Source organism: Numida meleagris, chromosome 1, assembly GCF_002078875.1.
Source record: "Numida meleagris isolate 19003 breed g44 Domestic line chromosome 1, NumMel1.0, whole genome shotgun sequence".
Classification (NCBI taxonomy): domain Eukaryota; kingdom Metazoa; phylum Chordata; class Aves; order Galliformes; family Numididae; genus Numida; species Numida meleagris.
Genome location: NC_034409.1, coordinates 98,870,725 through 98,898,368, shown reverse-complemented (window position 1 = coordinate 98,898,368; position 27,644 = coordinate 98,870,725). Strand labels below are relative to the sequence as shown.

Sequence of the window (27,644 nt, the reverse complement as noted above, 5' to 3'; positions counted from 1 at the left end):
GTGAAAATAAATAAAACAACATGCAAATTCCCCGTTATATGATATTTCACCTGGCTGAAACGAACTAGAGGTTAAACAATGAGCATAACCTTACCTAAGAAAAATCTATAAGACGACTAACTTGTTCTGTTATAGTAAAAGTATGGGTTGTATATCGTCAGCTCTCTGGCTTTGAACACAAAGGATGTTGTCAAGCAATTGTCTGTTTCAACATGGCACACACAAAGGAAACAGCTCACAACACAACACTTGAAAGAAGGGAAACAGCAGAATTAATGTAGATCTATTTTTGAAAAAGAAAAAAAAACACTAAGGCAGCGGAAACATGACTCATGAGACTCACCTGTGTTATAGGCCTAATAAAGCAAAATGAACTGGTATTAAAAAAATAAACTGTATTTAACCAAGATTTATGGAAATCAGAGTAATTACTGAAATGATGGTACTGAAAAGGAGGAAATATATAGCCAAAGTCATAACTCAGCAATTCACAATATATTGAATGTAAAATTAAAAAAAATACTTTTGGAGAAGTAGATTAAGAGCATGTCACAAATAATTTACAAGTATTTGAAACAGAAAGATATTGCTAAAACTCTGTCGAACGATACTAGATATAAGCAAAATCCTTGTTTATGCAAAGAGTATGACAAAATTAGCTTTGCTTTCAATGCAAGCAAGAAGAGAAATAAAACAAGCTACAAACATATAAAGTGTGTATAAATTTTCCTAATCAAAAAAGTCAGTACAGCATTCTATGACCATATTGTCTTAAAAAAAAATACTTGTGTTTTTTCAGATATGATGTGATCAGTTCACCTACTGATGAGGACAACATTTTTTGCCATTTTGAAATTTTCCTCTCCCTTTGTGTCAAATATTAATTCATATTTTATCTTTATTATGAGATTCAGTAATTTTCCTCTTTTAATTAACTAAATCAAGCTTAAGTGATTTAATTACATTAGTTTTCCTACACCTAATCGCTATTTAGCTATGCCTATTTGAAATCATTCTATGTTTTTCAGCTGGGCAAACAGTAATTAATTCAAATCAAAATATTTTAAAATCAAAGTATTTTAGAAGAAAAAAAAGACTGGAGAACTTTAAAAGTTTCTTTTCCTTTTTCAGACACTATTATCAATCAATAATGAGATTTAGTTCCTCTCGCTCTGCACGTGGCCTAATCATAATATTTTGCTGATATTACCCACACAAAACTTGAATATTTACTTCTCTATTATATGACTATGTTATAGGAAAATGGCTCCTAGCCATTCTGATACTGAAATTCACCCAGCTTCATTAATATCGAGAAAAAACTCAACCAGTACTAGAAATGTAACAATATCAGAGTAGGAATTTAATTATAGTACCATGTTGCACGTGGCATTTTAATCATATTTCAGAAATACAGTAAGAAATACACAATTTATATTGGTTTCCTGACAGTATTATTAGAACCTGTTTACTTCCAGGTAAATGTGCTTTGTGCTAATCTGTCACAAATGGATCCCAAACCTTGCTTTAACAAGAATCACCTGAGTTATGTTTAAATGAAGGTTACTAAGTAATATGATGAGTAATATAATGAAAATACTATGTTACTGTGAAAAAAAATCTCCTTCTTAGTTACTTTACACAACTTTTTACATTTAAAACAATATAGTGCCTGGATATATGTAGCTCAACTGTAAAAAAAAAAATGCAAGAAAGGCTGCCTGAAAGTTAGGCACAAAGGCAGAAGCTGCAGTCAAGAAAGAGACAGGCATCATATAGGCAAACATCTTATGCTGAAATAATTCCTTTCAGATACACAGACATGCCTGTCTCTCTCTGCTGAGTGCAAATTTTACCTAATTTAAACTGAAGATTTAACTCTTATGCCTTTAAGGCAGCCCAAATTAGCCATAATGAATCCTGCCTTGTGTGGACACTGCCTGACTGATTCGTCCCTGAAGCTTTTCCCTCCTGCAAGCTAAGCTCTTCCCTACAAGACTGCTGTTGCACCTGTTATTCAGAGTGTGTGCGTTATTCCTACAGAAAGACTTTGTTTTATCCTATTGCACCCTTCTTTTCTTCAGTGGCCTCTCACCCATATTTTAGATTGCTTTTCTGCTTTATCTGTTATGACTTGTGTGTGAGCAGAAGGTCTTGCAGTGTTCCCCTAGAGCCAGTGTCTCCTCAGATGTCCTGACTGCCTGATGCTTTTCTTGACTCATCTTTGGTTTCCTAAGTGACACTGCCCTGAATCTTTAGCTAACCCATCTGACTTCCATCCAGCTCTGCCTTGCACTGTTGCCTTTTGCCATTTGTTGTCAGAAAAGAAATTACCAAGAAAGAAACCGTAATCATTACTAGCATCTTTCAGCAGCCCTTTTCTCCCAGGGACATAATACCCATCAGACTCCTTATCAGTTGTTCCAATGATTTAACTATTTTTCCTGCCACCAGTGACTGATTCTTTACCTCAATAAGATAATAAAACATTTTTGATCTCAACTGTTTCATGTTTCAGTCCTGCCAGCTGTACTAATGACTTGGACAAGCAGAAAGAACTCAATCTTTGCTACTATCATGTTCCACTACATTTCTATGTCTTGAAGACATTAAACAATATGGCACCTGTGTCTTAGCTGCTAATATAGCCAAGGCCTAGTGTAGTTTGTACAATGTTTACGGTTACATTCCACTGACTTCATAGATAACTTGGTTCGCTGCAGTACCCCTCAATACAAATTACAAGTATTTTTCAGAAGATTAAAGAGAAAAAGACTATTCTATAAAATTCGCTCCATGCTCAGTGCAGTGATGATCCAGGGAGGCAGGCATGGCCTGGCCCTCACACTCCTGCCCTTCAGCATGGTAAGTAGTGCCAGGGCAGCAGTGGGGTGTGGACCTATGTCCCACCAGAGCTGGGGATGGGATGCTGAGAAGGCTAGAGACGATGTGGGCCTCCTGGGCCATCAGCAGGGGGATAGTAGGACAGTGAGGACAGGTCAGAGCTGTCCATGTCCCCTGGGTGCTGTCTTCATTAAGAGAAGGAGCACTGTGGGAGTAATGGTGGCAGGGAGGGCAAGAAAAGTTCCTTAAGATGTTCACTAACATCCAGGTATGTTGGAGAACTCCCACTACTGTTGTTTTGCCATCCCAGGGCTGATGTGAGTGAGAGTCTGGATCACAGAAAGAAAAGAGAAATGTCTGGTGATAACCTTGGCCATTGCACTCAGGGTACTATGGTTTAGAGCGACTATGGTAAAAAACCACACTGGTGAACTGCATCACCACAGCACATGGTTGTCGTGTACCTCTCTCCCTGGTAGTGTGAGGGCGGACTTGCAGCCAAGATTCTGGGTAAGGCACTGGGTAATATTGGGATACTTACTCTGGTTCTGTGAGAGGAGTAGTCTCGTTCGGCTCATTTACTGGGCTCCCATCTTCATGGCTGGTAATTCTTTCATCCTCTGTTCTCATTTCCACTATTGGCTCTTTTGATCCATCTTTCCTAAAAATTATTAAAAGGATCTTAGTTTTTCATCATATTAGCCATATATATTGCACTTAACTAATTACTAAGATCTCTTCCTTCAAAAGCTGGCAGAGAAAAAGTGGAACTAATTATCAACAATTAACACCACCGAGACTCATTTAACAGTGTGTTCTCAATTCCTTGAAGTCTTCAAAGTAGCCTGTATCCACGGCTACTTACCTACCCCACAAACATCATGGATTAGCATCTCAAAAGAGCATTTTGTTTACAACTAAATAATAAGACAATGGATGACCTCCTCATTGGAACAGACATAAATTTGACTAACATAGTATAGTAAATATTGAACTTGACCCGCAATTATGCTTTTTTTGGCGGTATAAAGAGCCTTTCTTGCAGCATATATATTGCACAAGTGTGTTTCACTCTTCTGAGATTCTGACAATCCCAACAGTCAAGGAGCCCCTGTGTGATAAGAACCAAGCCCACTCTATTCAGACTGATGGAAAAAATTCTGTTTCTGTGTGGTAATTCCCCCATTTTAGGAACAGGTGCTAATTTCTCTCACATAAGGCAGTGAATAACTGTTGTGTCAGCTGGACAATGAATTGTAAAGAGGACAGAACAGTGAGTATTGTCATTACACTTTTGTTGGTAATATGGACTTGATATGCAAAGCACTGTTTGCATTTACAGTAGTATTAACAGTATTGCTATTAATTAATAACTAGCACATACTTTGAATCTCAAAAGACAGATCAAAGGATATCCAAGATATATCTGATTATTTTCAAAATAAAATCTCTTTCCATGTATATATTTCTTTCCTATTCCTGACATCCGGTCAGGAATTGTATCCTGTAACTTGCCAGCTGCAGTCTAGAAACACAGGGTAACTGAGTAGAGGGTAACCGATGAACAATTGCTTTTATATTTAGCAGACTATTTTCTAGACATGACACATTCCAGAGAGCAGTCAGATTGCTGTGTGGCATAGAAAAACTCTCATTAAACCCCTTTCTAAATAATCTCTCACACTTTTGTATCATTTCTGAAAAGATGGTCTTTAAACAAGCTATTCAAGTACAGCAATCTATTCAGAAAGCGCCTGCAAACTTGAACATCTTCTGGTAATTATACTCAAGGAAAATCTTAACAGGCTAACAGGAGTGTAGCAAACAAAAATGTGTAATTGAGAAGTTGACTAAGGAAGAATTCACAGGTAGAATCCAAAAACATACTTTTAATTTTAGATGCATAATTTGTGCTTATTTACCTGTTCAACTGAAATTCAATTTTAACATACATAAACAGATATCATGCTCATTTCTGTAGACAATGCACGTAAGTGAGGCATTTAATTTATGTGCTACGTAGGAGTTGGCTGTTTGATAACATTGCCATATAGTTACAAGTGGAGTCATGGCTGCCTGATACCTATGAAAAGATAATGGTTCATAACAGGGCTGGCAGAGGGAACAGTAAGTTCTACTTGTTATGTCTGTATGAGCAAAATCTTATGGATAAATGTACATTATTGCGTATATTTCACAATTGAGCAATTGATCCATACAGAAAGTACAAACTGTGTAATAATTAGAAATTACACAGAGGGGAATGCTCCTTGTAGGAAGCATATTTTACCATTTCTGTTCCAGATGGCTGTGTCTATGTTACACGCATAGTGTTATCTATATTAGTTACATATGGAACATAATTAATAACTATATATTTCCTACCAATCAAAATACAACAAAAGAAAAACACTATAAAGCCACTCAAAAATCCAGTATGTGATCTGACATATTCAAATGAGGGAAATGTCAGCATCTTTTAAGGAATGGCATTTTGGCATGAAATAAATTCAAATTTTGACCCTCAAGACTTAACATTTAATCAAAGAATAAGGTAAATAAGAATATTTTCAACTATTTTATGGTCAGACTCACTGAAGATCACCACAACAAAGAAAGAAACATAATTAAATAATATAGTTGTTCTTGCAAAAAAAAGTGTCATGGAGGAATTAATGTTATGCGACCAGCTCTAGACAGCATGGAGTTGCATTTGTGTATCAGATGTTGATAGCAATGCATAAACTGCTGTCAAGTGACATTTAGAGCTGTAGCTCCCTAAGGTCTTCCCATTCAGAAGGGGTCTGTACACCAATTCATACGTGGTTATTTCTTGAAAATGAAATTAAAGCACAAACTGAAGTGCTGTGTTCAATAGGAAAGGACAGCTGAATCTGAGCCAGAAGCTGCAAATGCTGACTCTATTGAACAGGACACGCTGGCTTCACACAATAGAAAAACTGTGTTATCCTTTCTCCTACGTGAACCTGTGGAGAATTAGGAAATATCCATTTGATGGCATAACTTCTTTTATTCAGAAACATTATTTGATGTAAATACTGTGTACCTGCTTACGATTGTTTTGGTTCTGTGCAGCTGTTTCAAAAAGGATTGAGAACCCCACCAAGAAATGCAATCAGGTTACCTCACAAAGACACAGTGTCTGATTCCCAGTAGACAGAACTGAAGCCACAAAAGAGACTTTTACACTTCCAGCACTGGCAACAGAGAAGCCCAGTGTAGCTATGAATAATAAGGGCCACTAAATCTGCTCTACAATCTGCATCTGGGAAAGATGGGTTCTGGGAAGGTGCAGGGCAATGAAGTGCATGTCCTGACTCCTGGGAGAGCTTCAGCGCATAGGAATTGTACTTGCAAATACTATTTATGCCACAAAAAAACAGCTTGTCACAGATATTACGCTGTACACTAAAAAAATTCTTTTAGATGAGCATAATGAGAAAATGAAGCGGCCATATTTAGTAAATAAATGGAACTGCCTAAAACAAGGTACCACAAGTAATCCTGCTCTGTCTAATCTTTTGAAAACCCTGTAAACACTGGGTCCTTAAACAACTTATTTTAAACGATCAGTAATTGAACTTATTTTTCCAGAGATCTCACTAACTGCTCTTATCATATAAGGAAACTTGTACATAAATGACCATTTCATTCCCATTTATCTGATGAAGTAGCCACTACATGAGGATATATTTGAGAAACAGGATTGTTCTTTCTCCTTTATTTTTAGCAAGCATTAACTATTGCTCTGTAGAACAATCTTGCTCACTGGCAATTCAGCCTCATCTATCTCAGAACGTCTATTTTTAAAAGTAAACAGTACTTGTAATTCCAAATCCCTGCATTTTCCAATAACAGCTATATTTGAGAAACGATTTCATGTAGTTTCCACAAAGCTACGTGCTTTATAACTGAATTTACTGGCACTGCCACAACCATATGGTAAGTTTTTGGGTGTGAACAGCTCAAAGATGAATTGGTAGCAATGTAGAAATGTACCTACACTGAACTATGATTGACTTTTTCTTGTATTAGAGTAGCACAAGCTGCACAAGATGACCATCTTAAAGGGAAGCATGGTCTGCGTTCTTTTCTTCTTTTTTGTCCTTGTTTCTCCTTTAAGAAAACAGTTGTCCACAAATGATTCAATACATTTCAGAGAACAGTTTTACAAGTAATTGAAATCTTTTATAGCAGTCCCTTTATTAAACCACAAAATGTCCATTAAGTAAATACAAATTGAACAGCAATATTTTTCTTTTAATTATGTTTCTAAAATATGTAATTAATACTCACAAGTAAGCAGCCTTTCCTTCTTCCAGTTCTTTACTTTTTCCACTTGAACCACTCTTTTTCCCACAAATTCTCCTGGTGATGCACATCAGCAATCCACACTGCCGTACAAAGAAGCAGCTGACATCAGTCACAACAAGGATTAACAAAAGGGCTGCCACTCCCAGGCCAATGACAGCACGAAGTCCAAGGCCATTAAAAAGAGTGTCTTGAAAGAAAGAAAATTTGAATTCATTAATGAAATTCATCCTGAAGAATAACGTTTTCTAAAGTTTTTAAGTCACAGATCAGGAGGCTAAAGGATGTTTACAAATGTACCATTCAGAAACTAAAGGAAAGAAACAGTACTGAAAATTAAGCACATATATAACCCAATTTAAAAATCCCAAGAGCCATCTTTTCTATGTAACATTTTCCCACTGCCGAAAATCCAATATGGTCACAGGGCATAAATCACATTATTTAATAATAAACAATGTCATACTTTAACATTTCAAAATCAAGTATATCAGTATGGATTTGAAGAAAAGCGCTATAAATTTTCAGCATAATAACAGTTGATGTAAGTTGTCATCTTCCACATTTCAAATGTAATTAATTAGCAATGGTGCTAAGGAGAGTTATTAAAAGAGTGGTAAAACAATATTTATTCTTGTAAAGGTCATTTTTTAAATTACAGTCAAAAAAGTCAAGAGAACAATTTTTTCAACATAATAGTCTGCAAACAGAGGCACACTGGCAAATAAATTAACAGGAAGAAAACTTGGCGTATTATTAAATGATTATAGGGTCAGGACCTCATCTTGTATAGTTTTGAACCTTGAAATACTTTCATACATTACAAAATAAATATATTCCACACCTGATCTTGCTTTATGTAGTTGTACCTTTAAAGCTGCTTAGCTAATTTTGTCTCAGTTGATATTTCTGGAGTAGACAATAACGTTATAGTTTTGAATACTGTGATTCTGAAAGAACAAGCTTGGTTATGAATTCAGATGACCATTATGAAGGCGAGGAATTTAATCTGATCAGTAACTTAAGGGAAAAAAAACACAACTTTGTAATGGTTCATGGGCCAGCCTAGTTCAAGAAGGTATCAATCTAGCTCAGGAGTTGGCTAGTGACCATTGCAGGTGTGATGGTATGTCCTGAGCCAATACCACAGGGGAGGGAAACTTATTTTGCACACTGGTGTTGTGCATCAGCATTGCTTGCTTAGTTTTACCATGTCTTGGGAGTACGAGTCAGCAGTGCAGTGGTACATTTCCATTTGCAGCTCTGTCTACGCCTGTTCCAATAAGAGCAAGATTTTTTCACAGTAGATTACACAAGTATTGTTTTAGCTAACAGACAGAAAAACATAATAATATAATTTATTAATATAAATGTTTTAATAAGGTTACTGCTATCATCTTTCTCCCACCTTTATGATATACTGTGGACTACAAAAATAAAGAAAATCATTTAAGCTAATTTTTAAGAAAATATGTATTTACCTTTTCAAACACAATTTAAAAATAATTTTCTTAATGACTTCTAAATCAATGCATACTAATAGAAATACTTTTTTTTTAGTCTTTGATATCTTTCTTTAATTGAAAGGTAAAAACTTTATTCAATTGAAGGAGAGAATTTTACTTTTTATGCCATCCGTTTCACAGACTATTGTATCAGCTGTTTTATTACAGAACTGTTCTTCAGAATGGTATCATGTAAGAAGCCAACATTCAATATGTATGTTTAGATGGGTCACTGGACCAGCAGGTAGACAGATATTACTTCAAATTTATTCTCCCTTCTTCAAAAATGCAAAGGAACACTTTCAAATAAGTAAAATGATGGTGTAGCAATGAAAGGCTGTTTCATTTATGCATTGAAAGTTTACATTTCACACATTTTCTTTTTTTTTTTTTTTAACATCAATGATCCTAGTTAAAGATTACAAGTCTAATTTCTGACACATCTTCCAAAACTTGCTGTATTCATACATCCACCCATCTAACTGGTTGCACTCAGAGTTGCTGTCAATGGCTCAATGTCCATGTGAAGATAAGTAAAGAGGGGTGTTCCTTGAGGGACTGTATTGATACCGGTGTTATTTAACATGTTTGATGGTGACACAGACCGTGGGATTGAGTGCACCCTCAGAAAGTCTGCAGATGACACCAAGCTGAGTGGTGCAGTTGATACAATAGAAGGAAGGGATGCTATCCAGAGGGACCTGGACAGGCTTGAGAAGTGGGTCTGTGTGAACTTCATGAAGTTCAAGAAGTCCAAGTGCAAGATCCTGCCATTGGGTCAGGGCAATCCCAAGCACAAATAGTAGCAGGGTGGAGAATGAACTGAGAGCAGCCCTGAGGAGAAAGACTTGAGTGCTAGTTGATGAAAGACCTGAAGTACTGCAACCAGGCCTGGGGCCGCCAGCACACAAAAGATGTGGAGTTGTTGGAGCGAGTCCAGAAGGAGGCCATGAAGATGATCAGAGGACTGGACACCTCTCCTACAAATAAAGGCAAAGGGAGCTGGGCTTATTCAGCCTGGACATGAAAAAGCTCTGAGAAGACCTTATAGTGACCTTCCAATACCTCAGGGAGGCTTAGAGGAAAGGTAGGGAGGGGCTTTTTACATGGTCTGAGAGTGATAAGACAAGGATTTAGTTTTAAACTAGAAGAGGAGAGATTTTAATTAGATATTGGAAGGAGATTTTTGACTCAGAGGGTGATGAGGTGCTGGCACAGGCTGCCCAGAGAAGCTGTGGTGCCCCACCCCTGGAGGTGCTCAAGGCCAGGTTGGATGGAGCCCTGGGCATCCTGAGCTGGTGGGGGGCAGCCCTGCCCACAGCAGGGGTTGGGGCTGGGTAGGATTTAAGGTCCAAATGGAGTCAAAATACTAGTTCCACTTTGTGCTGCAACACAATAATGTATTTACACATTATGTACATTCTTTTTCTAGTTGAAAACACACTTATTTTAAACCATATAAATTCAATGTTAATGTGTGTAAATCAGATCTTAACTGTTGTTCATTTTTTTGAATGGTTTCTTGTCTAATTGTCCTAGTAGTCTAATAGGAGAGGAGCCTTTTAAAATACTGATCGAAAAAGATAGTTTTAACTTCAAAGTTCTGGATGATATTTCATTAAACTTTGTTAAAAATATGCTAGATTTAAAACAATGAGATTTTTATTATATAAAATGTGGCATAAATAATACAATACACCATGTCATGATAATGAAGAAAAAATGTCAACTTTAAGCACAGCCACTTCACTCATTTATCCCTTCAAATAAGAGTTTATCAGTGAATACTTATACAACATTTTTAGAAATGTAGTAAGAAAATGAAGGAAATTTCTATAAATGCCATGGAAACTACTGGCAATTTCCCAGTTCTCATTTATTCTATAAAATGTACTTTTAATTTTCAAAACCATAACTGAAATTTTTCTTTTTTTAAATTGTTATTAAATAACAGGAAAGAGCAATGAAGAACTTTGGCAAGTAAAGCAGAATTTCCCAGTGAAGAGAAATAACTGGAAAGGCAAATTTTATGGGCACTCAGATTTAAATTCAGAGTGAATTCTTTCTGGGGGGTTTAGGTCAGATATGTTAAGGGGAAGCAGGTCTAGAGTGAGAACCACCACCAAAACGTGTACAAACTATACCAGCATGGTACACTTCATACATAGAAAACTAAAGTTATTGCTTCTGCACAAAGAGACCGGAACTTTGTCTGCAGCATTCATATACTCACCCTTACATTACATAAATCCTTTGATGTGACAGAAGTTCTCTGTAGTCTTACAGAATCACAACGTATATATTCAACTGCTTGTGCAATAAAATAATAATTGCAAGTGGAATATGAAGTATCCTGTTTGAACAGGGGAGCTAGACAAGAAGACCTCCAGAGGCCCCTCGCCTTCTCGGTCATTCAGTGATTCTAAGCAATTAGATAGAATACTTCCATAAGCTCACAGGGTAGTAGTACCTGACAGCTACATTTGAATGGGTGTGAATGTGTGTGCATTATGGGGCATTATGCTTGAACCATCATCTTTCTTTCAGATAGGTTTGAAACTAAAGTTGGAACTACTTTTCAGCTGCAGGAGTTGAAAATTATGAGTTAGAGGAGGAACTTGAAAATACTGCACTGGGTAGTGGGAGGAAAAAAGCACGATCCGGTTTATCATGCTTTTGAACTGTCTTAAGCTGTTCAATACATAGGTTGTCCATCTACAATGGCATTTTCTGAACAACTGTGAATGTTGTCTTCAATTTTTATCTGATCTGGAACTTTTCTTAGAATCAAAGGCTTCTAAGATTCAGATACTTATTCAAAACCTCTAAAAAGATAACACAGATTTTAGAAGTCAGTATCCGTTGATGAGCACTCAAACACAGTACCAAAAAGCTTAACTGCTGTATATATATATATATATACACACACATACACATATATAAAGATAGATGTTTAACCAGTTTAAAATACAAATGTGAAGGCCAAGAAGCTAAAGATCTGAGAAAAAAAAAAGGATACACAGCTGAACAGCATGTACATCATGATAAAAACAACAGCAACAATGAAGGAATTTATCAGAAATGTTACAACATTCCATACAGGCAACATGGATCTGCAATATGGGTCCATTCCAGATATAAAAATGTATGCAAATGCCCTAAAATCTGTGTTGTGGAGAGAGAGTACGGCAAAATACACAAAAGCAAGCTTTTCATTTTAATCACTGAAATTATTCATTTGTATCCAAATATTTTGAAACGCTTCCTTCTTCTCCCTGGGAATATATGTACATTCAAATTTGTACAATAGAAGAAGAAAACAATTTATAGCAGCTAAAAAGGACTCATTTCTCTTTCATAAATGATATAATGTCTGATATGTAGATTTCACTGTCTTGTAATGCTTGCTTGCATTTTCTTGTATTGGAAATGGATACATCTCAAGAGTAGCGTTTTGCTCACTGTCTGTCAAAGCATGCTCCTAACGCATTTTCCAATGGGAAATTTCCTGGACGTGTGTGAAGGGAGTGTTGTGTGCTCTGACTCCTTTGGTGAGGTTGATCAGGATGCAAAGACCGTGTGACACCCAGCAAATCTCCCAAGCTACACGTATTCAGAGTGAATTGTATCCTGGGTAGTACATGAGAGTAGCATGTACTGAGCTTTCGTAGCAAAGCCCTCAAGAAAATAGTTTGATGCCTGAAGACAACGCTTAAGCTTTGTACAAGAGCTGACCACTAATGAGCAGTCCTATGCCTTACTGAAATAAAAATCATGGGAGGCAAAAAGGAGAAACCAACCAGTAATCCACTTTTCTGCCCAAACAAGCTCCAATAATTTGTCTGACAGAGCCAAAGCAGCATGTGCTGGTTTCAGTGATTTAAAGCAATAAAACTGGACTATTGAGTCACTAAGTGCCCAGCAGCTACGTATCTACCTCCAGATGAAATAAAAAATACAATACAGTCGCAGTATCAGCTTTTAATCAATCGTTATGATTCTGTGCAAACATTTACTGGGTGAATGTATGATGCAAAAGAGACCACTCCAGTTACTGGGATTCTTTTCTATCTCATCCTTTAGTACAAGAAGATGATAACTCCATAATCCACATTAATTTCAATGCCATTTTTTTTTCTGTAGTGACTTTTCCTTCAACTTTCTCCTAGGACAGATACTGCTTCAGGGCACTGTACAAGCACACGAGGATATGTGCTCTGTACTGCACTACTAACATGTTCTGACAGACAAGGCTGACACACAGCTGTGGAAAATAAGGGGACAGTATTATCAATACGGATGTAACTGACTAGCGAGAGTGAAGGATCCCTCCAACTCTTCTGGCCATAAATTATGTATCTTCACTGTGAGGAAGATGCCAACCAGTTGGCTCATCACCAAGCCTGCCCACAGTGGAGTTACAGAGCTTTAACTGACAGCACAAGATGTGCAGGAAGGACAAGCACGCACAGTCAAGGCAGTCTGCTGTGCCAGAAATATTACCGACTTGAGATATATACGCTACACAAAGGAGCATTTCTAAAATTGTATTTATCAGAAATATTATGCTTTTCTGATACCTCAAGTGAAGGATTTTTTCTTTACTATACAGAGACCCTCTAGACAACAAGTTTTCTGAAATTACTTTTTTCTTTTAAATTTTAAATGAAAATTTATTCTATGGCTCTTTCCGGGTAGAGCAGTACTTGAAATTTCAATTCAAATTCAAGTACTTGAAACTTCAATTACATTTTTTTCATATGAAGGTGTCTTAAATGAGATGTAACTAAAAAAGCTAAATAAAGCAAATGTAATATAAATAGCAATTTTAATATTCCTGTTGAGGATGTCTTGTCTGTGCCTTCTTAGGGGTAAGAAGGGAAAGGAAATAAGGCCATGTTAAGTAGAAAAAGTTCTAGGTTTGGAACTGAAGTTATTCTTTGGAGCTGTCATTTATATTTTTTAAGTACAAGTTTTTAGAATTATTCCTAGCATCATCAAGCTATCTTCAAGCAGCTTCAGAAGTACCTCTAATGCACATAAAGAGTTGTCAGGTAGCTACAGCTCTTTCTTTTGCGTATTTGCTCTGCAACTGTACTAAATCATAGATTTTTTTTTTTTTTTTGCTATTGCTAACTTCCTCAGGCAACCCCAGAGGCAATAGGGAAGAAATCCCCACTCTTCCTGTGGCAGCAGCAGCCAGACAAGGCCAAGAGAAGAAATACATTTCCAGGGCAATCTGTTTTACACTTCAGCCAGCCGAACAATACATTTTCCCCAGTATTTTCAAGGCAAAAAAACCCAAACAAACAAGGAAGGAAAGCCCCAGCACTTTACAGGTGTGAGGAAGCTTTCAACAAAAAGCCCCTAAAAATGGGGACAGCCCAGCCTTCCTGTACATTGAGTGGGAATTGGCTGCCCAAAGATAGTGAGTTTGTGGAGTTTGTGGCATCAGCTCTATGAAGGCCTTGAAGAAATGACTGTGTTTCTGTGTCCCAGTTTCCTCAATCCAAACTGACAACAGATTTACTGAACATCTCTTAAAGGAATTTCTAAATATCTCTAAAGATTAATTAAGATTGACACATGTATTGAAAACATACAATTACGGGTGTTCTGAGTACTGTTATTGTATAAAAGATCAAATTATTTTTATTGTGCTAATTGGAAGGATTAAAAATCATGCATATATACCGCAGAGAGCTGAGAGATTTTTGCATCTTTATGCTGGATGACAGCTGTAACCAGAGAAATATAGTCAGGGGGCCTGAAACAGTTGAACTGTGTTGGGGTTCTATGTGAAATGATAAAATATTTCAGGCCTGACAGCACTTTCTTTTAGCTCTTTACAGAGATAAATGGAAACACAGCAGTTTTGAGCTCGGAAGTATTACTTGGAATAATATTTTAAGTGCAAAATTATTGTATAGCATTAGCTATAAAAATATGTTTAATATTATGAGAGTTGGCAGTATATGATGCATGTTTTCATTTGAAATAGTTACACTGATACAACTGAAAGCATCAGCAGTTTCACATAGCATGGGAGTGCTGTGCGCCACTGCCGTTTATCCGAGTATAAAACACTTGCCTTTTGAGATACAGTTGTTTAAAGAAGACAGATTAAATAGGTATGGATCAAATGCTCTGACAGCATACTTATACATATATTTCACATATTTGTTCTATTAGTTTACTAGCATGGCAGCAATCAAGCATGAGCCAAACTGAAAATCAGAGAATTTTAATGTAATGATTCTGATTTTTTTTCAAAAGATCTATTTGCTATTGGATAAAATGTTGACGCTTACTGTGGAAATGTAAATACTGATACAGTACTAAAAAATCTCTTCAGTTAGAAGATAGATAATACAAGAAAAATAGTATTTATCAGTAATAAAGAAAATACAGATAGAAATGGTTTAAGTCAGTTTTGTTTATTACAAAAAATGAAGACAGAAGCTGCACAAAATATGAACTTTGAACAACAGATGAAAGACACACAAAGTTACATACATTTCTTGACATTGTGTTTGGAAAGATGCTGAAGGACATTACATTGACACTATTCACACATCGGGGACAAAGCAGAGAGATGACAGGAGGTATTGCATGCATGAAAGAAACCACTGAAGCAAAGTGGCAGTGAAACATGAACGTGATGAACTGAAACCATGTAATCACTGCACAAATTAAACTATTTTAAATCTAGATTTTTTAATTGCCTTTCATGTTTTTGAAACAATAAACTTACAGAAACTGTGGTGCTTGCAATATTTTTCAAAGTAGTAGTTTGGGGTACACTGTATGCATTTTTAAGTGCAATTCTTTTGTAAATATACATTCAGTACAATTTATTTTGCTTGTATTATAGCGCCCTTAAAATGTATCATTATTAAAATTATATGAAAATGACGTTTTTACTAGGAGTTGCCTCTACAAAAGTGTTGGGGATTAAATAAATATTCAGAACCATTAATAACAATATCATACTTGGTAATGTAATTACGGAGACAAGAGTAACTACTACTTTTTCTGAGAACTTCAGACTATATAAAAATGAACAAAAATGGATATTCCTACCTCAGCTGCTTGACCTAGTGCTTGCAAAACATTTATACTTAACATAGCTCCCAAACATACATCTTCCATACAGGTACTGTTTCTAAACTGGCAAAGCTGTCAGATTTTCTATGTTTGCTATTTGACACCATTGATTTTATTAGGAGACTGCCACTGGCATTAGAAGAAATATTATTTTCCCTCTAAGTTTACATCACACTTTAAGTCCACTATATGTGTATCAAAGGAAAACTGAAGATTTCTTGTATGCCTGGAGAAATAGGATGGATGAAATAAAATGTGATAAGCTCAGTAGAGCCCGGGACGTAGCATAGATTGCAGTGATGCTGTTACAGACCTCAGAAGCTACATTTGTCTTTATTTTGTTCAACTACTTTTTTTTCCCCCTTTCCCTAAAAGTCCTGAAGAAATGAGCAATGGATATCATCAACATAAAGGACAACAGGTAGAAGACTGGAGAGTATTAGCCCAGTCACAAATTGTACATGCATCTCTGCTATCTCTTTAAAAAAATTTCTTTTGAAAGGCTTAATCAATTCATCTTACATTTACATATAGATGTGAGTGGGGCTATAGAATTTAGTGCATGAAGTTTGCATGCTGTAACTTATAAAGTAAGGCCCACGGATCTAGCTGAATATTGATCATATTTTTACATCTTTAATTAAACTAGTATATTTGTTTTCATTCTAACTATTTTTCCATGAACATATTTTTTTACATTAGTGTTTGACTCTATACTTCCATCACAACATTGAATGGAACATTAATTTGTTCTTTAGAGATAGTATGCTTTGTATATTCTGTGAAACCATACAGACACATTTTATTTCTGATAAATGTATGCCTTTTACATGGGCAGCATGTGTTTTTATGGGCAACATTTTCCTATTTACCTAGACAGCAATTTGTCTTCTAAAAACAAATTAAGGATCATATCTGAAGTTCTATTAGGTAAATCATTTAACTATTTTGTAACTTGTCAAAACTTAGGATACGAGAAGACAACTAAAATCTGATTACGAAATAAGGCAGCCCTAAGTTGTAAATAAAATTTTTTTAAAATACTGTTCTTCAGAGATATACTGCTATATTAAAGAATAATCACTATCCTTCTTTATGTTTCTGCACCATCAATTTAAATTTAAAGCTGTAAGTTCAGTGCAGTACATTTCAGCACTTCAGTCCTGCAGACAGTTGAATATTAGCATTTCAAAATATGTGTCAATGTTGAAAAATGGGAATACTTTACATTGTCAATCATGAGATCCAAAATCTCTTTCAGAATTACTATATTTAAAGGAACAAATTTATTAATCTAACATTTAAATACTAATGACAGCAGAATATCACATTCAATTTGGGAAGATACATTTATCAGTTTAATACAGTTTAAACTACAATTTAAAAGCTATTCCGTTTTTAACTACCAATTATATTTTAATTTGCAAATGTCTCTTCACTTTTCCCTATTCTTGTCTGTAGGAAGACAAGATTTTAAAATCTTCAGTGTCTTCCTACAGAATGTATAAAATATTGCAAAATAATTTCATTCTCATTGTTTTTAAAGAATGCATTATGATTTTTGAAGAGAAATTCAAACAAAACTGTATTAATTATTCATGTCAGGAGACAGATGAACAGCCCAAGCACATTACCCTCTTTCTCTTCTTTTTCTTTCTCTTAACAGTAGTTTAGGGACATTGCCTAGAATGGTCTGGCTCTCTTGTAACAAAGTCCCTATAATATTGGCTTCATTCATACTGTCTGGACTCTGTTTGGATGGGTAGAGCCAAAGGAAAAAGAGTATATTCATCATGCCTGATAATTTCAAAATACATAAAGCAGAAAAAGATAATTGTGGTAGACCTAAAATTTCTGTCATTTTACCAAAAAAAAAAAAAAAAAAAAGTACTCTTCATCTAAATATACTATCAGTTAGAAAAATGAAAACTGTCTCTTTATCCCACTGGCACTGTTATATTGAATATAAAAGACAACTTTTCAGTCACGATGTACAGGTAGCTTCTCAAATTTTTAACAGCATTTCATTAGCCCTTTCAGAATATGCTTGGAGAGTGCAGAGCTCATCACCCTCTGTGCCCTAATTCCTATCTTGTCATCTTATATACCTATCTGAAATGGCAGAATGGTAAATTTTTAACCAGTGAAGAATATTTCAAATGTTTAACAAGAACAGAGACAGGTTTATGATATATTAAATATACATAATAAAAAAGTTAGTAGAAGAGCATAAAAGTTGCAAATTTTAGGAGATTAGGAAAATGCTGCAAAATAAGGAAACATCATAATTGTGCTGAATGTTGACTGTGCAGCCTCAGTGAGAATCTGTTTTACTTTTCATTTTATGAGATCATCTAAGATAATTATTCTAGACATTTTAGTTACCCAGAGTCAGGTACTGAGTAGTTCTGACAGTGTCCATATTTTAGTTTTCTTTGTTATTCAGCACTGCATTAGAGAGTGCTCTATTGTGTCTACAAAGGACAGTTATTTTCCTTAAATGCATCTGTTCCCTACCTTAGAATGGGATCACAGTGCAGAACAGCCGTGGCTAAAAACAACAGTCTCTTGAAGGGATTTGCTGCTCCCCTTGTTTTACCAGGAGCCACAGTGTCTGTACCATGTGCTTCTGCAAAGCAAGAAAAAGCTCCTTGGAGCAGATAATGGTGTGCTTGTGCTGATGCACACGCAGTGGAGATCAAACAATTCTCTCTTGATCAGTTTGGACTGAGATTTTCAGAGACTTATAATGAGGCCAGACTTTGGCAGGGCTTTTTTTTCTTTCTCCTTGGAAATATAAGCAGCATCTACTTTCTACATATTTGCTAAATGTCAGTTCTCTGATTTAAGTACAGATGTACTTGCAGGATTTTTTTGTTGTTGCTGTTGTTATCACAGAAAAAAGGCAAAAAAATGATAACAAAAATTTTCTATCCTATGGATTTATATTTTATAAATGGATAGAAAAAAATGAAGTGTCTTGCAAAAGTTCCTGAGACAATTCTTCCTCTAAAACTATTTAGCATGAGCAATAGCACTTACCACAGTTATAAGCAACTGAAAATATATTTTCGCATTTGAAACTTTTTTGTAACTGTTAAGTGCAGCTAGTGGCTCAAACCACAGTTAAACAAATAAGTTTTCGTAACATAAAATAAAAAAAGTTAATATTTAAGATTCCTATTCTTCATTCATTATTGTCTCTAGGTACAATAAGCATTAAATAGATAAAGTGTTTGTTATAAAAGTAACAATTACAAAACTAAATAACAAAGTCAACATGTATATTCATATTATTCATGGCAAACCAGACTTACAGTCAACTGACTTTGACTGGGAACCAACAGACTGAACACATACGAAATTTGAATAGAAATTTTATTCTCCACCATGTTATGCCAAGCACATGTCAATGTGATTCGCTTCAAATTAGTGAAATGGCATAAGGTTAAAATTATAAAGCATATAGGCAATGTCTGTGAATGAAACAGTGGCCCTACTTAACAGGGTGAAAGTTTTTCTGAAGATTATAAAAAAGCCAAAAATTGGATTTGCTTGAATTCCAGCTATAATTTCATTACATTAAATATGTAGATTTTTATACAAGTCTTTTTGTGAATAAACTAGAATAGTCTTCAGATTTACACACATGCACTCTCAGGACGTCTTACTTATGAGGACACTTATTTATAGCATAAGCCAGTTTTCCAAAATGATCTCATTTGTTTGTTTTTATGACGGAAAGAGGTTTTATTAATGTTGTTTTAATGACTTCAGAGAATAAACAGAAGCTGGCAAAACTGACAATAATCACTGTTTCTAAGAAATAAGAATATCCCTTACACTAGTGAAGATATGTGAATTTAAATTTGACCAAACAGTTTTAAAGTTATAAGCTAATGGTTATAAACCCCCAAAGAAATGAAAGAAAGAATCACTATATACTGTAAATGTATTATTTCTGCTACATTCAGTAACGATTTGAAGGCAAGTACCCTAAAAAAGTCGACTACATTGATTCTAATATCAGATATATGCAGGTAAACTTCTACATAGATAATTACTAAATTAACTTAGAAAAAATTCTGAGGCTTTGCATTCTTTGTTCTGTGCTTCTATGTACTATGTTACATAGAAAATATGTTTTACGCATGAAATAGGGAAAAGGTTTTTACCTATTCTTTACTGGAGGTCAAGATTAAGCCCACTGGAGTTTCAAGACCAACGAATGCCATGAAATTGAATGTGGCATTGTTCCAGTTTCAAGAATTGAGTGTGGAGGACAGAAACCTATTTTATGTGCTGAAGGATGACTGCAGAGAGGCACATAGGAATTATACGAAATTAAATTCTATGAACTAAAGCAATTCATAGATTATAAATCAGTGAAGAAATGCTTTTTAAAATCCAGTAGAAAGTACAAAACATGTCTACATGAAGCACAAAGTTTTAAGTACATCATGGAAGGAGCTAGCATAAGCACAACACTGTGAAAGAGATTAATACAGAATCAAAATGTTCTTGGTGAAGTTCAATTGATGTCAAATCTGGAAAGCTGTGTTACTCAGATTGAAGTCTAGGCATAATTTTCTTATTACCAAAATATAGTTTAGAAAACAGTATTGACTCAAATTGATCAAATGAAATGGAATAGATCACTTTCTCCAACTTCTGTCAGACAGAAAAGCCAAGTGTAATCTGTTGAACTTGTTGCAGAATTTACAAATTTCCAAAAACTGGATGAAGAATTTTACATGCATAGACTGAAGAAATTACACTATTTAGGATGTTATCTTGAATTAGAAATTTTAGAAGAGCTATACAAAAGTACATTTATTTATGTCTTTACAGGTTTGTGTTTATTTTCTCTAAATATTAAGGTAAGAGGGAAAGGAAAAATACACATTGCTTGCCTCATCAACAGCTTCACAACATGCACCAGAAACTTATGACTACAATGAAAGAGAAACCAGCAGCATTCAGCTGCAGGGACTGGCCTCCATTTTCACGTCTAGTAGCTTCACAGCATCTGTCTGTGTGGACAAGAAGTGTTATAGAAAATAAAGAGTGTGAAAGAGAAATATATTGAAAATAAAAAGTGAAAAATTAGATAAAACATTAAAAATAAAGGATCAAAAGGAAAAAAAAAACAGTGATAGTGGGAAAGAAAAAAAAGAGGAAAAAATTAATTCACCAGTAACATTGTGCCAAATACAATCACTTGAAAAACATCACTATAATAAAAGCATTAAAGTATGATTAAAATGTGTATGAAATTGTAACTATTGAAGTGCTTTGGAGTTGTAGAATGAACAAATCTGGATAGATTTCTCAGTTCTCAAACCACAAAAAAAGATGTTCCTTAGTACCAGCAACATGTAGTTCTTCGCAGTAGCTAAAGTAGTAAGTTCTTTGGTCTAACTTCAAAGCAACAAGCAAATGTAAGCATTCAACCTGAAGCATGTGATCAACTCTCGAGCTGTCCCTCGAAAGACTAAAAAACATTCAACCATACCCAACCTAAATAGAAGCTTTCATGTGTTTTTTGCACTGGAGATACATGGAAGTCAGGAAAATGCAATGCACCACCAATCAGAAATAGTGGATATTTGAAGCAGTAACAAATAGCAGACCGGGATGAGAGAAGAAACTGTAGAAAAAGTAAATAACTGCATACAAAAAAAGGTTCCCATCATGCATAAACATGAATGAATTTTAAGAAACAGTAATGGAAGTAGAAAAAAAATCTTAAGCCCCCTCATTTTCATTTGAACTGTGATACTTCTGTTCTTTAACAGAATTATTTAAGCTTGAAAACCATTTATTTAAAGTTAAAATCAGTGTAGAGGACAATTTATTAGATTTTAGCACAAATATATTATGGGATCTCTTCTAATCTATTGAGTTCACAATCTAAAGAGAAAGATCTCTCTCCAAAAAATACACACTAAGAAATGCAGAATGTAAACATGGCCCAAAAGAGAAGGTTTGGGGATTTGAATCATATACAGTTGCTGCAATACTGTTTAAATTTATCTAAAAACACAGATCTGTTGCTTTATGAATATGATCCGGTGGGAAACTTGCGATCATGACTTGGCTGCATAATGTTTAGCGTTATGCACTTATAATATGAATGCTTTTTATTTCACAAATACACATCTTAGTGTTATGAACCAAGTAGAAAAGACAGCACTATACCCAATCCTAGTACATGTCTTTACTGGGGTGTTTTTAATTTTACAAGTTTATTTAAGAAATAATGATGTTCAAGCTGTTCAAAATTCAAAATCAGTTATTTTTATTAAGAATAGTCTGGTCCTTATGTATATAGTAAGAAAATTTTTGACACAGTAAACTTCCAAAAGCTATTTTCATAACATATCTTTTTATATTACTAGAAAATACAAAGCAACATAATACTAGGAATTACTTACGACAAATATTATACGGTGAATAAGAGTACCATACAAGTAAAGTGTGACCCAGCACTTCAACATTCAATGTTTTTTTTTTTTTTTAGCATTTAATACATAAGCAAACTTCAATTCCCAAGGTAAATAATGAATTCAGTTCCTTTGAATCAAAAGTTCTATGAATACAGAGTAATTTTTTGATCATCACTTGTACTTTCAAGTATTCTACTGTTTTGCTAGTATTCAGTGGGAGTAATTTCCTGTGAGAGCTATACTGTAAGATCTATTTTGTCAAAAATAATTTTTTTCTTCAATTTATTTTTGCCTAAAAACATACACAATTGTAGTGATGATATAAGACTTTTTGTTTGTATGATTCCATCAGGTAAGTTCTACTAATTTCAGTATCTCTATCCCTTTTCATGTAAATCTCTAGCCCTTTTCATGTAAAAACCACTGCAGTTTTTGCAGAGAATGGAGTAAACTCAGCTTCTTTTAGCCTACAGTAAGACTATTACTTCTCATTTAAAACAGTGTTCATCTCCTGGATTTGAAGAGCAACAACTCTTACTCAGCAATTTATGTTACTGGCCTGCAAAAAAAATTGCAAATAGGTTTTGTGGGAGATATCATCTTCCTGTGAAATCGATTTCTCTGATTGTGATTCCCACCAACAACTATTATTCTCAAAGCATGAGATCACAAAGACATTTAATTTCTTTTCTCTGCTCTTTTCAGAACTTTGGATAGTAAAGAAAAATTCTTCTTTCAGTACAGCAATAGATGCTGATGACTTTGCTTTACACTTTTAGCTCAGCATTATGATCTAAATAACAGTCAGACAAGTATTCAGTTTTGATTTTCAAATAACAATGTTCTTCAACCTACAAGAAAATGATGGAGTTAACCTTGTAGGTTAATATTGCAGCTCTCCTTTTTCTTGGCAGTATGATCAGAGCTGTAAGGGGACTAATATCCACAACGCTTTCCTTTTTTTTTGCCTACAGTATTTTGTTCTTCCTTTTAGATTTAAATAAAAAGCTAAAAAGTCAAAGCTATAAAGTCTTCACAACACAAAATAATCTTTCAGTTCTGGCTATTACACAAACTCATTGGAACATGACACAAAATTTATGTATGTACTACACATACTCTTGAAAGTAACAGGTTTTAGACTTTTACATTTTGGCATTTGTTAAAAACACACATAAACTAAAATATGCACAATGGATTTTAGTGTATTTTAACATGATGAAAAATTCAAAGACCTTTTTCTCAAGGAGCTCATTCTAAAGTTAAGGTTCTCCCAGCTAATTTAGAGAGTAGTATGTAAATTAGTCAATATTAATTAACATCAATTAAGTTATGAAAAAGGTTCTGCTGTTCACGTAAAATAAAATCTTGCTGTTCTAAAACTCAAAGTCATCTAGACTATAGCTGTGCATCTCCATCAAAATATTACAGTTTCTTGATTTAGAGGTCTAACAGATTAATTTGCAGAGTTGTAAGTAAGCATTTGGTAGCTTATCTAGAGGAACTACCAGGTCTACTTACAGTCCTCCAATAAATGTTAAAGTGTTCACCCGTCTTGGAGGAAAAGATTGTTACTTAAGAATGGAACCAAGTTAAATGTACGTATATAAACCTTAACTGTCTTCATACAATTAAAACTGTACAAAAGAGATACTCTGCCGGCCTTAACATTTCGGATGCTTGTAATGGAAATTTTGCCTTTGGAAAGGTCTTCAAACTCACATGCTTTTCCTTTTTGGTTTGAATATATTGGTGCTTTCCAAAATGCTGCAAGGATTAAGAGTCAGAAAGCTACAACTGTTCATTCCCAAATGGTTCTAACTGAAGTGAGTAAATTTGCTTACAAATTTTCTTCTTCAGCCTTTTTTCTTACCAGGTTACAGAACATTTGGCTTCTATTCTCATCTGCCAAGTTTTAAAAAAGCTTGCAGGAATGTGTTATTTTGAAATGCATTCAATAGTAATCAGAAGACGCACAGAAAAACAGATGGATTTCTGTGGAGGCATGCATGCACATACAAATACACAGGCAATGTAGTCACAAGCCATTAGCTGAAAGTCAGGCCAAAATGTTTGTCTTAAAAAATCAATAAATAATACAATTCTATAGCATTTTCCTGTAGATTTAAACAGGCAACTTACAAGCCTCAAGCAGTGACTTTTAGTCCTGGTTTAAGTACCTCCTGGCAGCCTTTTTAGCTTAGTTAAATGGGAAGAGACTACAGAAGAAAAAGAACAACACATTCCCCCAGGCCACCTAATTTAACTGATGCAACTTATCTTTTCCTAGAATTAAGAAAAATTAAAAGAAGCCAACTGTTGACATTACCTCTGAGCTAACTCTGCCTCAGAATATGGCTCTGTTCTGAAATAACACATCATCAGGGATTCACTTCAAATATGATGACTACTGACTAATTTTTCAAAATACTCAAAAGGTGATATTTGCAGCTGTCTCCTTTTTCATTACCTACAGAACTGTTGAATAGAGTTCAAAAACCAGTCAATTTACATTTGCAGAAGCACATGGGCTACTGACTGTGTACAGAGGCAATAAAATGCCACAAATATAACTAAAAACTCAACTTAGTCTGAAGAATGCTGTTGTTTCTACTGAAGTGAAACTGCAGTAGGAAGAAATCTGGCTTTGTGTTATGAGTAGAAGGGCTATAAATAGAAAACTGGAAAATAAACATAGCAGGGATATCTTTGACTTCAGAAATCTAAGGACTGAGAGAGACGGAGAAGTCTGGAGCAAAGATCGAAGTAGAGAATACCTAAGCAAACTATTCTTAAGTCCATGGGCCTTTATGGCATACGTACAAAAGCACTGAGGGAGCTCGCAGATACCACTGTAAAGACATTCTCAATAAAATTTTAATAGAGATTGGGGAAAATGCCGGATGCCAGCAGAGTGAGGGAGGTGATTGTCACTCTCTACTCTGCCCTCGTGAGGCCCCATATGGAGTACTGCATCCAGGTCTGGGGCACCTGGCTCAGGAAAGATGTGGAGCTGTTGGACAGTGTCCAGAACAGGGCCATGAAGATGATCAGAGGGCTGGAGCAATCATCCTACAAAGAATGGCTGAGGGAGCTGGGCTTGTTCAGTCTGGAGAAGACTGGCTCTGGGGAGACCTAACTGTGGCCTTCCAGTATTTAAAGGGAGATTATAAACAGGAGGGAAATCAACTTTTCACATGGTGTGACAGTGATGGGGGGAGAGTTTACTGAGAGGGTAGTGAGATGCTGAAATAGGGTGCCGAGAGAGGTTGTGGATACCCTGTTCACGGAGGTGTTAAAGGCCAAGATGGATGGGGCCCTGGGCAACCTGATCTAGTACTTGATCTAGAGGTTGGCAACCATGCCTGTGGCAGAGTGGGTTGGAAATAGATCATCTTTGAGGTCCCTTCCAACCTAAGCCATTCTGTGATGCTATGATATGACTGGAGGAAAGGAAATATGACTCCTATCTTCAGTAAGGGTTGGGGATCTATACGCTTTTCATGCCTCATCTTGATCCCTGGGAAGATGATTGGGCAGCTAATCCTAGGAACCATTTCTAGGCACATGAAGGAGAAGAAAGTCATTGGGAGAAGTCAGTCTGTATTTATCAAGAGGAAATCGTGCTTGACTAATTTAATAATTTTCTATGATGAAATTACTAGCTTGGTAGATGAGGAGTGAGAAGTGGATATTGTTTACCAACACTTCAGTAAGGCTGTCGACTGTCTCCCATAAGATTCTCACAGAGAAACTGACAAAAGAATGGATGAGCAGAGAGAGAGAGGGATCAAAATCAGTCAGGCCTAGAGGACCCAACAGTGACACTAAGTCTTCAGAGAGGTCTGAATCTAGCAGTGTAGCGTAGGCAGCATTATATGCTGGGGGTCATCTTGCTGGAAAGCAGCTTTGCAGGAAAGGACTTGGAGTTAAGCATGAGTCAGTAATGTGCCCTTGCAGGAAATGAGGCTAACAGTATTCTGGGTTACATAAGGAGATGTGCTGCCAGCAGGTCAAGAGAGGCGATCCCTTCCATCTGTTCAGCACTGGTGCTAAGGTCATTTTTGGACTGGTCTAGTTCTGGGCTCCTCACTAAAAGAGAGGGATGAAGCTGCTGGAGAGAGTCCAGCAAAGGGCCTGTAAGAGGATTTAAGGGACTGGAACATCTTCCTTTGAGGAAAGGCTGAGAGAGCTGGAAGTGTTCAGCACAGAGAAGGCTAAGGGGGATCTGAATGTGTATAGTTACCTACAGGAATGGTGTAAGAAGATGGAGCGAAGCTTTTCTCAGTGAAGGACAATATGAAATGAGCACAAACTGAAATGCAGGAGGCACTGTCTGAACATAAGGAGAAGCCTTCTTAATGTAAAAATGACTGAGCACCAGACCTCAGAGGTTGTGTAGCTTCCCTTCTTAGAGATATCCAAAAGCTATCTGGACACGGATAAAAAGGGACACTTGCTTGCCCCTACTTAAGCAGAGGGTTTGGAAAAGATGACCTCCAGAGGTCCCCTACAACCTCAAGCACTCTGTGATTCTGTGATCACTAACCCAAAGGAGACACTGGAAACATTCTGGAGAAAAGTAAGGCTATGCCACCCTTCAGAGGAAAGTAGATTTTGCCCCAGGGAGCTTCTTCCAGCCCATGTGGCAAGACTGAAGGAATGTCAGGGGCGTAGAGAGCACCTGGAGCAACAAAGGCTGCTGTCTGGCAGCAGGATGTGACAGGATCAAAAACCAGCGACCCAGATGGAATAATTCTGAATTTATTTCAACTCCGAAAAGACATTGATCTGTTTAACTGAAAGCAACATTAAAGAAAAGGACATGCTCTGAGAGAAAACTGTAGGCATCATAGAAAGTTATTTCTGTTTTTCTATACTTAGTAACTTTCAGTCTCCCGAGTAAACAGTTCATTATCCTAGCTTATATTCTAATAAAACACTGGATGTAGACTTCAACAGCTCAATTTTATCTATGTAATATTAAGATACATATATGCACATTCAGATATTTATATATATATAAAATAAGTATAGTATTGGTATGAGCTATTTTCATTTTTCATTAGGCAAGGGACCACTGAAAAATCCTACAGCTGCATTTTTGTAAATATTACTGACAAAAAACATGTTTGGTGTGGAATATCAACTTTGCTACCAGTGATGGTGAGAGAAAATATTATGTTTTAGGTTGTCCCTCTTCACCTAACACTGTATGATTTTAAGAATTACCGACAGATATACAATTAAAAAAGGTAAATATATTCAGTACTATAACAGTAATGTGGTTCATAAGAGATTCAAACTTTTTCAGGGACGTTAATAAAAAAAGATTCCAACAGTTTCTGCAGTATTCAAAGTTTTTTTAAAAAACAATACAGAAAAGGGAAAGAAGTACTTCTAAGGA

General features: G+C 35.7%; 1 protein-coding gene across 2 annotated transcripts in view; it reads right to left on the bottom strand.

Moving 5' to 3' along the window:
- Positions 1-27,644, bottom strand: part of NCAM2 (neural cell adhesion molecule 2) — a 264,222-nt gene that overhangs the window by 6,862 nt on the left and 229,716 nt on the right. Inside the window, exons 16-17 of one of the 2 annotated variants that reach the window (XM_021403523.1) lie at positions 7,162-7,366; positions 3,386-3,505 (exon numbers count right to left, since the gene is read on the bottom strand). In XM_021403523.1, the coding sequence (XP_021259198.1) occupies positions 3,386-3,505; positions 7,162-7,366 (325 nt within the window). Of the gene's footprint in view, positions 1-3,385; positions 3,506-7,161; positions 7,367-15,102; positions 20,822-27,644 lie in introns of those variants that run through there. The other variant, XM_021403529.1, reaches the window with a different exon arrangement.